The sequence below is a fragment of the Strongylocentrotus purpuratus genome, unplaced genomic scaffold (assembly GCF_000002235.5).
Source record: "Strongylocentrotus purpuratus isolate Spur 01 unplaced genomic scaffold, Spur_5.0 spur5_scaffold_3, whole genome shotgun sequence".
Classification (NCBI taxonomy): Eukaryota; Metazoa; Echinodermata; class Echinoidea; order Camarodonta; family Strongylocentrotidae; genus Strongylocentrotus; species Strongylocentrotus purpuratus.
This window is the reverse complement of record NW_022145609.1, coordinates 16,403,471-16,415,199: the sequence shown is the minus strand read 5'-3', so window position 1 is coordinate 16,415,199 and position 11,729 is coordinate 16,403,471. Positions and strand designations below refer to the sequence as shown.

Below are 11,729 nucleotides of genomic sequence, written 5' to 3'. Positions count from 1 at the left end.
TTGAGTACCGCATACGCATGCAGCATAATTGAGTACCGCATATGCATTCAGCATAATTGAGCACCCCATATGCATTCAGCATAATTGAGTACCGCATATGCATTCAGCACAACTGAGTACCGAATAGTGAGTACCGCATATGCGTTCAGCACAATTGAGTACCGCATAAGCATTCAGCACAATTGAGTAGAATGGGAAAGAACACATAGCAAAACATACGAAAGAGCGTATAAAAAGGTTGAATTATTTATCACTTGTACAAAACATTGTCTGTTTAGAGTCAGGAGGGCGTTAAATCTGTGTTAAGGTACACAAGCTGACGCCCTTCTGGCCTCAAACGAACGATATCAAAGTTATAAGTGACCCACACATTCCTAGATTGAAAATACATTAGTATGACCAGCTATACTTGTTTTCCAAGATAACCATGACTTGATATATAATTTCACAAGATGATGATGATGATACAGAACTGGAAGTTGGAATATCATAGGAGAGAAAATATCCAAAAATTCTTTCTTTTTTTTGGGGGGGGGGGGGGAGGGGGAAAGGGGGAGAAGATCTCTAGTATGCAGACTAGATTTTGGACTGAGTGGGGATTATATCAATATTGAGTGGGAGAGGTTCGACATCGTCATCGTCGTCGGTGGGCTTGGTTGGGGTGTAGGTAGAGATATAGACGGGGATGTGACCGCTAGGACATTTCTTATTCTGCTTCAGGTATTCCAGGTCACCGTTGATACTCAGTTTCTGTTGATAATAAATGACACATAAGAATTTGAATTTAATGAATTGATAATATAAGGCATAAGTCCCAAGGTTTTCTGTCATTACAATTCTAATCTGCACCATACAGATATATTGATATTTTTTCTTCTTCAATGATTAAAACTCATCAACACGAACAGGAACTTACATATACATTATTCATGCAATATTAGTCATGAAATTGGTTTGAAAATGTTTCAAAATATGGCTCAGATCACACCAGGATGCATCTAAGAACTGACATGTCAAGTCAGTACTATGGTACATACAAATGCAAGGGTTAAACTTACAGGTACTCTAATTCTTCTTTCTGGAGCTGTAACCATGGTAGCACAGCACAGCCACAAGAGGGCGACAGAGGAGAGGAGGATGGTGACGGAGAGCAGCCAGCGAGGGAGCCCCGACCGTTTGGCCACGCAGTCCAACCAGCTGGAGGTGTCAAGGTGAGAGTTGTAAGGTCGGCTGGGGTCAGTGGTCGGGTCATGGTCGTTAAGTACTTCCAGGTTGGTCTCAAAGCCGTTGAACTGTCTGCCGAAATCTGGGTATAGAAGTGAAGCACACACACAGTACATTAACACAAATGGCTTGTCAACTAGATTTTGGGGTTGGCAGAAGCCAAAACTACATTGATGAACATAATGCGAATGATTTACAATGAGACTTCAACAAAAAACAAGGGCCAATTACTGGTATAACAATAATTATTATCAATAATAGGTTTACAAGCTAAGATGAGATATGCACCTAAAGCAAACCCCCCAAAACATCAACAAAGACTGAAATATCTGACCAATATAAAAGTTACCTGCTAAGGCAAATTCAGCATTCCATGAGATACTTCCTTTTATAAAGTCGTCGTTACTCATTGTTTTATAAATTCCTTGTGCGTGTACGCATGTCTCTGGCATACAAAGTTAAGACGCGATGAAATGTAAATCCTATTGCGACTTCACCTGATTGGAGTGCATATTCACATATTCTTTGTTGGTATAATACTCACTGAAGGGGTCCTGTGGATCAGGATCAACGGTGAAGATGTCAATCTCTGGCTGGGTCTCGAAGATGTAGATCTGATTGTCTTCCCCCTGCCAGTAGAACATGGCCTGGGAGAACGACACGCCTCGGACACTCGACGTCAGCTGCTGAAAGATGCTATGTACCGAGAAGAGCGGCTGGAGAAGGTGGATGCTAGCCTCCTGGCTGGCGTACTGGGGGTGGAGTAAAGAATGGTGATGATGATGATTATGATATTAACATGATTTAATTTGATAGCAAGGTGATGCTTAAATTAAAGCCACACTGTCCTACTTGTAGCTACAACCATGTACTTGCGCCCACTATATAGTAAACAATGCCTAATCGGTGACCATTCGGCCCCCATGATCCTCTTTTTTTAATGTTAATTGAGAGCTGATTTGATGAGATAACCACCTGTAGGTGACCATGCAGGGTGGTCTAATCCTTCCTGGCCAAACTAGTGTAGAGGGGCTTTAACATGATTTAATTTGATAGCAAGGTGATGCTTAAGTACTTGCTGATATATTACAAGATTCATGATATACAAGGAAATTTCCATAATTTCACGGACCTTGTATGGCTTGTTATAATGAGTTTCCACTGTACCATACCATGATAATAATATAAAGATATGAATCAAAATAGTATTAATGATGATAATCCTACAGACTTGAACACTGTACATGTAGGTATCACATCCTAGTGGATACAAAATAGCTGTATCACAATGTCACAGATATGCCTACATGTACATGTATACAATGTCATTTAGTGTCAGCAGAAGAAAAATTAACATGAAAAAGCTAATAAAACAGAGAGTTGAGAGCGTAATTAATGTCAGCAGAGCAAAAAAATACATGACACATGTAAATCCCTTAGTGACTGTGTTCATTGTGAAGCAACATTCATGTAATGTATATGATTACTCATAATAATGTAATAATAATATTCTGGGTTTATAATATATAAACATGTAGCACTTAATACATCAACAATCTTCTCTAAGTTCTTGAAAAGCTTTACTGACCTTGCTCCCTCCCCCTGATATCAAAGTGTACAAATCACCAAAAATTGTTTGGGTCTGTTTACAGCCTTTTCACACACAGCTAAAATCCATCGTTTCCAGAGATGATTAGAATCACTCAACAGTTTTGAACATGTTTATAGAAAAAATTTCCCAGTGTGAACATCATTTATACGATGTTGGGATAGATACGAAGTCGCGATGCATACGCCCCTAAAAGCAGGCTGCCGATACGAAGTTCGTATCTAAAGAGCTTGACATTTTGTGTGTGAAAGGTTTTTCGTGTTTAAACGAGTTTAAACTGGATGGAGCGACCGCTTTGTTTGATATGACCCGACCTTCAATGCGCAATGGCACTACTGCACATTTTACGAGCAGTACACTGTAGTTAATCAAGAAACGATTAACGATCGCAACAAAATTTCTGTGTGTGAAAGGCTCGTGATTAGTTTAAACACGTTTCAAACACGTTTATACTAGTCATGTTTATAGAATTTTAGCTGTGTGTGAAAAGGCTGATAGTTTCATGTAGTACATGTAATTTAAAAACACCAACTTCATAAAGTTAAATGTTGCTTCTAAAAAGTGATGTTGCAAGTTTAAATACACTTTCAATTGACAAAAAAGCAAATTGTGAGTGGACTACTCAATGTGCATGTACCTGTAAGCGCTTGCTTAAAAATCAAAATAAGGCCTGCATGGAACCAAAGTTAGACTTGGCTTCTGTGTGCAGTTTTATATCATTTTATTTTCTTCATATTTTGTACGTTAGCCTATAAAATGCTTTCTTAATATTTTTAAAAATACCTGGTAGGTTGATTTTATTTCATAGTCTAGCTTTACAATATTATTTTTAGGTGATTGGTACGTCTTCAGGACTTTATGATTCACAGTCGGCGACATCCTGTGTAACATCAGAAGTTCTATCAAGTATTGCAAGTGGTGCAGAGCTGCCAACTGTTTCATACTTTCAGAATGATTCAAAAATGTCACAGAATTTATTATGAAGTTTCTTGCTGTGAAAATGGCACACAATTAATGACAACATGTCAGATTTTCTAGCTCCACCGTACAGTACACAAGGACGTGTAAATGTATACAGTACAGTACCGGGTATGTTCATTATGCAATGCAACTTGCAATTAAACTTTCAGTTCACATTCCCTTTTAAGATGTCATGTAGTAAAATTGCAATTTCTTCACAATGACAGTACAGTGATTACACAAGGACATGTAATGTGTACAATTTATGGACACAATGAAATCAGAAAGTACAGTAGCAATTTCACAAAGCCTTTTTTTCAAGGACAAATGACAAAAATTAGGAATAAATCTGCTGATAACCAATCAGAAGCAAGGATTTCAGTAGCTCATAACAAAAATTGTCATTTGTCACTGAAGACAAGTTTTGTGAAACAGTTCCCTGTACACAATTTTCTCACACTGACAGTACAGTAAACAAGGACATGTAATGTAAACAATGTACCAGCTGCAATGTACAGTCTGTACATTATAATACAATGCAGTGTAGGGTAATTCAACTTTCGGTTCACATTCCCTTTAAAGTAGATATTCATTGATTTAAAAAACTAACTTTATTTCATTATTGCAAAGTTGAAACTTTGATTCGACAAGGTTATCAAAATTCAATGCTTGGAAACATTCGAAGTAATGATTATTATAAATTATAAAACGCTTAAATACAGCCCCGGCATAGCACCTGAAGAGCTCTCCGAATGCTGCTGAGATGTGTGAGATCACAGTATGGACATGACTTGCACAAGCAGACGATGTCGCATGACATCTCACACATTTTCAGTGCCTGTGTTTTCATCTTATCTCGAGTTTTTTCTCTTACTTCACTACCGTCAGGCTAAATTTATAATCTATTGCCTCACTCTAAACCCCGCGCATGGTTTTATTTTGATGACAAATGCAGCGATACAAAAATAAAGGAATCTGTCGCTTGTAAACAATATAAGACGCCATTGAATATTCAGCTGCACACACCGCGGTATATTCAGCGTTTCAAGAGGGAACAAATGCCGTCCTTAATATCATTCCGGGGGTTTTCAATTCGAAAGTCTGGTTTCTTTGATTGTTAATTAACCCCTATCCTGTGTGTTTACAAGCAAAAGATTTTAGTTATCGGAATCGGGTCATATCCCCTTTTGAATGGTTTGACATGCCATCACATTTATATACACTAAACTCATTATAATTTGACAACTAAAAGCTTTGCAATTATGTTCATTCTTTATGGAATGTCGTCTGCTTGGGCAGTATTGGTCCATATAGTGACGTCATTAAAACATTGTTATTTTTCCGGTGAATCTCTCGTATATCCCAGCTGCTATGCAGGTGGTTGTATTTGTATTTTTTATAAATCACCCGATATGTATTTGACCTAAAACTTGTACGATGGCCATATGTTAGCTTACCAGTTTCTAGTCATACATTAGTTGACATATTTGTGATTTTCTTTGAATTTCACCTTTAAAGATTTCATGTAGTAAAATTGCAATTTTCTCACAATGAAATTCAAATATATTGCTTTTTATTGTTCTTGTTTTTAAATTTGTTATCAAAATTCTTTAGGAGCATTAGAGAGCATTAGAGAGCTAAGTCTGTACTATTTTTGCTGATACAATGTGTATGTAGAATAATTGTACTTTCGATACCAATGTGGTCGTATCAAATTATGTGTTCTTTTGTAATTTACCTCTTTCCTCATCTGGATAGCAAATGGGACTTGTTCGGTACACCCCAGACAGCAGGCAAACAATTGTTCTTCACTGCTATACGCTTCATGGCAAGCTGAAATCAAAACAAAGGACAAATTATTGAGTACCGATATAAACATAGGGTGTGTGCTACAGTGTACATGTATACACATACACAATATTTACATACCGTAATATTGTACATGTACAGTATGTACCTGTAAGCCAATTTACACAGCCCCCAAACCATTTTGAAAGGCCATCTGTTATTTTAACTGCCATTTCAACTACAGGTACTGGAAAGCCATACAAAAATGAGAGTGTTTGCTCATAATTCTGTTTTTTTGACATGTAGTGCGCATCTATGACTTGTTGCTGCTCTGCATGCGATCGCATGGAAGCGAGGAGAATCATGTGACCCAAAACCGGAATCATTCACCAATGATTTAAGAGCAAGCATTTACACAGTAAAAACAATGGTGACATTTCTGCTGGCAATTGGCATTAAACAAAAACTGCACTTCACAAACATTGAACAATTATTTTGTTTAAGTGATCACCCTACCCCTGTACAATACAAACATGCAGTGCACTGTACATGTACACGTACACATACATGTACATGTACATGTATGCCTGAATTCTAATCCTTTCTGCATGCTTAATATACTTCATAGCATGTATTACTATGTATTTGGTCAAAAAGCTTATGAGAAAAGGAAGCTACTTAATTGCTTGATTCATCTTAATGAGGGTGTGTGTTTTGAATTCTAATTACCGGTAATGTACCCGGTACACATACATCTACAGTACATGTACATGTTTCTCTAAAAGCTATTCAACCGTAGATGCATGCACATACTGTACATGTATCAATGAAAATTGGGGGACATTATAGCAAACTCTGTATTTATGCAAGTTCCCTGTTTTATTGCAATTGTGGAAATGGTACAGGTACATGTAAACATGAAATCTATCCACATGGAAATCAGTTGTTGCTATGTTTGTAAACCTTGAACAAACAGGGGTCATCATGTTTGCATTCAGGTTAAATTCAATGGACACATAATGGAAACATTGGTGTAATTTTTAAAATTGTATACATGTACATGCAGTTGTACATGTACATGTAATACTGGCCACCTGTGTAATAAAAGGGGAACAAAGGAACAAACAAATAAAATCAATAAACCTCTTTCCCCCTCTGTTTATTATGATAATTAGCCAGAGCTGCATCATGTATGCAGTGTACAGAGGACCCTAGGACTGAAAATACAGCTGTGAAAAATAGCATACCGTATTTCTGAACAGAATTCAACAGATGTTTAAGAATACATGTTTAATGCCATGATTCTCATGAAATTAATGATGCGTGAGAGTGATTGGCTCTTTGCTTTCACCATTGTGCCTAAAACAAAATTTTAGGAATTGATTATGCGGTAAACACGGTCATTTTGAATCCACATTTTATATATTTTATGACAAAAACTACTGACAAATTGTATACAAGCTTGATTTGCTAAATCTACAGTTATCATTATAAATCATGATTTTTGTTGTTGTTGTAATATTCAACAGCTGTTTATGAGGGAATAAATATATGTGCATATTAAGATTAGAAGACAGAAAAAACAGAAAAAACAGAAAAGTGAAATTTAGGTCACAAATATTCCCGAAGTTTGCATGCTTTCTTGGCAGTCAGGTAAGCAAAATAAATAAAAAAGCAATCCCCCCCCCCCCCAATTTTTGCCTCTCTAAGGTCAGGAACCCATTGGTTTTGGGTGCAGATCATTAAAACAAATGTTACTGTATGTAAAAAAAATAGTAGACAGTGAATTTACTGATAAATAGACAGTCAATACGGGTAATTTTTCATGAGGAATCTGCTCATTACATTTTTATTTTGGCCAAGTCAATGCCATCACAGCAAATGTAAATCAAGACAAAATGGGTGTCCCAAACGGGAAACTCTTTCCGAAATAAGGTCTTGGACATTTGAGATAGTCCCTGATCCCTCTATAAGAGCAGGAATCTGGCCCTTTTTCATAAAGCTTGTTGTCAATATTAATGCTACATTTTTATGACAAATTTGCTCTTGGCTAATCAAATGACATGATTTCAAAAGCTTGTAACAGTAGCTCGTAATTTTTATTGATAACAAGTTTCAAGAAACAGGGCCCTCTTTTAATACATGATTTAGGCCAAAAAAAACAAAAAAGATGTAGCGTCCTGTTTTTTCAAAAATAGGAAGGAGGAGGCCCTTTTTTTTTTCTTTCAAAATGGCCGCTCGGTACATTTTCCCTGACATTCGGGCTATTTTTCAAGATAGCGGCCGACAATTTTAATTTTTTTTTAAAAATCAGAAATAGATTCATTTTAGCAGTGTTTTTCATGTTTTTTTTCTTTGAAAAAAAAAAAAAATAAAAAAAAATAAAAAAAATAGGAGGCGACCCCCAAAAAGGAAGCGGGCGGGGACGCTAAACATGTATATTTTTTTTACATGGCCTTACATGTACACATGTAACTCACCTCCTTTGCAAGCTTGTATCGTATTATTGAAGTCTGTTGCTTCATTATCCACTTCACCAAACTCAAGCATGGAAAATAGACGACATCCTCGTTGACAAGCCCGCAGATCTTCCGTCTAGAAGGAAACAATGAAATAATTCCAAGCTAGTGTCGGGCCTTGAGTAAGGTATCACAAAATGAGCAATCACAAGGGAAAAATCTAATTGTGGCTACTGGCTAGAGTGCCCATGTCTGAGGTTGTGTCATGCACAATGTAGAACTTTAGCTCCCATCGGCTTCCATCCCACATGCGCTTGGCTTTTTACTTAAGTTTGAACAATTCTCATTTTCATCATATTCAAGGTTCGAACTTGCAAGTTGTCCTGAAATGTTTGTTCATTTTTCTATTGTATGTGTGTATATACCTACATGTATGCTAAGTGTGCGACTGTGCGTCGGTTAAAATGTGTGAAAAGCGTAACCTGTATAAAGCATGACATGTCAGCATGTTATAAATGTAAGATTACGTATTGGCATTGCCATTGCGCTCTCTGCTTAAGCGGGCCGTCTCTCACTTAAATTTGAAAGCGCTCAAGCAGAACGGCCTATGGGAGAGCGTCTAATAACTTACTGCATGTACAGCGCTCAATGCATAAAGTGCTACCAGGTGTAGTAACACTGATTTTCCGCGATCAAGGAAAATGGACGGAATTCACGGAAATATCCGTTTGAAACAGAAAATGCAATTTCAAACAGAAAATCGCGGAAAACCCCTTTTACCTCAAAACTTTTCATTTTTCAAGAAGAAAATCGTAAAACTTACTCTATTTTTGTCACTCGTTATGCAGTGAAAAAATATCGGGCCTAAAATCATGGTTAATAATTACGAATATTTAGCGATATTCGTCAGATTCTTAGGAGACAGGGCGCTGCCATTTTGTTTTGCTGGACCAATAGAGATCGTTAGGGGCGCTATTACGTAGACGTAAAATACTAGGCACACACACGCGATGATCCTCATTCTCTGACCAGTGCCCCTACTTGTGACGAAATTTACTTTGGAATCGGGTGTGAAATTATGAAAATATTGATGAATAGTGGGCAAACTTTGCAGTCTCTTGCGTACGCGTCCTGTAAAAATATGAATTTACTGAAACTGGAAATCTGTATTTTGAGAGAATACCAAAACTCAAAGTCAAACTCAGTCAAAGGCAACGGTCTGGAATATTTGATGCATACATTTTGTTAAATCCACAAGCCAAAGTGGCGGCTTTCATTTTTGTTTAGACTAGTCCGGACACACAACCCCCCATATCATACTCAGCTCAGTCATACATGTACATGAAGTATCATACAGTGTTACACACATCAACATACAGACAGTGCAGTGCAAGTCATTCGATCTCAACTCACTTAGCCTAGGCTAGGCCTAGAGACGAGGCTAGACAATGAAATCTGAATCTCGAGTTTTTACCGAAACAAAACATGATTTAAATACCTTTGGATACGTGTGTAGAGGATATGTTCGTTCACATGAGGAACTACAAGATGTTACATCTTCAAAAACATCATCAAATGGGTTTTTTGCCTCTTCAGCAGCAAGTGTAAACTTGAGAATTAATCCCAAACATATAACAAATTGTGTGAAGCTCGCCATTGTTATTGTTATTTCATCACACGTACGAAATTTGAAAGCGCATTATTTTACTTGAGTTCAATAGTGCAAAAGACATCGTACGAACAAAATTATAAAGTGACAACTTACTATCATGTGCACCGTTCATTATAATTATGCAGTACAAAATCGACCTAGTCTAGACCCTATCTTGTTATTTTATTTATTGATTTTTGTTTTTTGTTTTTTCGACTTATTTTTAAACTGGTATAGACGATAGGCCTAGGCCTAATCATTTCTGTAATGGTAATGCAGAGGTTTTGGGAAATTATGAAAATTGGATGGATAGTAATTCTTTACAATTTGATAAATTTGGATGCCCCTGTGAATTTGTAATAAGTGCCCTTTTTTTTTACATAAAAGTGCCCCTTTTACGTTGAAAAGTGCCCCTATTAATTTTAAAAGTGCCCCTCCCCTTTCTATCTCCGATATGTGCCCCCCCCCTTTTTTTGACACGTACCCCTTTTTCTTCGACAAGTTCCCATTTTCCTTTGCGATAAGTTCCCATTTTCCATTCTCATAAGTGCCCTTTTTAATCTCTAGTAAGTGCACCTTTTTAGGTACGAGAAGTGCCCCTTTCCATTTTTTGATAAGCACCCCTAGCTTCACCCCTGATAATTGCCCTAATCAAATCTTAGAGGTGCCCCTTTTACTTTGACAAGTGCCCCTTTTCCTTTGCAAAAAGTGCCCCTTCCTCTTTTAATAACTACACCCTTTTTAACTCGGATAAGCGCATTTCCTCTGATTCTTTCAAAACTCATCTCAAAACATTTCTTTTCAAGTCTTGATCTTTTTTCCTGTTTACACGCGCCTTGAGCACTCCACAGAGTGGATTTGGCGCGATATAAGTTACATTATTATTATTATTATTATTATATTTTCACATGTGACCCTTTTTCCTTATGATAAGTGCCCCCATTTAAAGAGCCGCTTCCCCTTCTCATAAATTGCCCTTTTCACCTAAGAAAATAGTCCCTTTTCTTTCTCATGCTAGTGCCCCTTTTCATCTCTGGTAAATGACCCTATTAAATTCTGAGAGATTTAATTTTTGACAAGACAGTGTCCCTTTTCCTCCTGAAAAGTGCTCTTTTCATCTCTAATAACAGCCCCTTTTATTTTGGCACGTGCCTCTTTTCTTTCCTGATGAACGCTCTTTTTCCTTCTTATAAGTGCCCCTGCCCCTTTTCATAAAAGCCCCCTTTCACCTCCAATAAATGTCCCTATTAAAATTTGATCGGTGCCCCTTTTCTTTCAACAAATGCACATTTCCCTTTATTATTAGTGCCCCTTTTTCATTCTCAGAAGTGCCTCTTTTTATTAACGGTCAGTGCCTCTTTTCAGATGCGATAAGCGCCCCTTTTTACCTGTGATAATTATCCTTTTAACAATGATACGTGCCCCTTTTCCTTTCTTATAAGGAACCTATCCCTTTTTCATCAATGCCCCTATCAAAATCTGATGGTTGCCTCTTTTCTGTCGAAAAATGCCCATTTCCTATTCTCATAAGTGCCTTCTTCATCCCTGGTGAGTGCTTCTGTTTTAGGTGTAAGAAGTGCCCCCATTTTTACATCTGATAATTACCCTTTGTACTTTGACAGGTGCTCTAGATGTTATAATTATGTTACCTACCAAAGGTCTTTTCAGTCTGCTGATATAAGAATATGCTTATAACCCCATCAGTATTGGATTTTCCCTCTTTATAAGATGTAATTTCTCGCACTGCGACCTCACAAATCTTAAATATTTTCCTCGCTCTCTTTGCTCGCTCGCAAATGATTTTCGGACCATCACACCCAACTGCAAGGTATGATGCTTAAGCACTATCTTATATGATGTATATGAAGATAAAAAATATTGAAATCATCCCTGATAATGTAATTACATTATAGGGATTATTATACCAATATCTAAAAAATTGTATATTTTCGCTTTGAGATTTCCCGTTGTATTAGGTGCCCCTTTTTTCTCTCAAAAAAGTACCTTTTTTTGTTGGTGCCCCCCCCCACTTTGGAAG

General features: G+C 37.2%; 1 protein-coding gene across 3 annotated transcripts; it reads right to left on the bottom strand.

The window, feature by feature from the left end:
• Nucleotides 1-443: 443 nt before the first annotated feature.
• On the bottom strand, nucleotides 444-9,727 carry LOC593535 (transmembrane protein 59). Of its 3 annotated transcripts, XM_793006.5 has the most exons (6): nucleotides 9,539-9,727; nucleotides 8,062-8,176; nucleotides 5,532-5,626; nucleotides 1,769-1,976; nucleotides 1,059-1,306; nucleotides 444-750 (listed from the first exon to the last, which is right to left on the bottom strand). In XM_793006.5, the coding sequence occupies exons 1-6, from the start codon at nucleotides 9,695-9,697 to the stop codon at nucleotides 577-579; spliced, it is 999 nt and encodes a 332-aa protein (XP_798099.3). In that variant the 5' UTR covers nucleotides 9,698-9,727; the 3' UTR covers nucleotides 444-576. The 3 variants fall into 3 exon arrangements, with proteins under 3 accessions (XP_798099.3, XP_030852747.1, XP_030852746.1); XM_030996887.1 differs by lacking the exons at nucleotides 8,062-8,176; nucleotides 9,539-9,727 and adding an exon at nucleotides 5,997-6,033; XM_030996886.1 differs by lacking the exons at nucleotides 8,062-8,176; nucleotides 9,539-9,727 and adding an exon at nucleotides 5,751-5,829.
• Nucleotides 9,728-11,729: the final 2,002 nt, after the last annotated feature.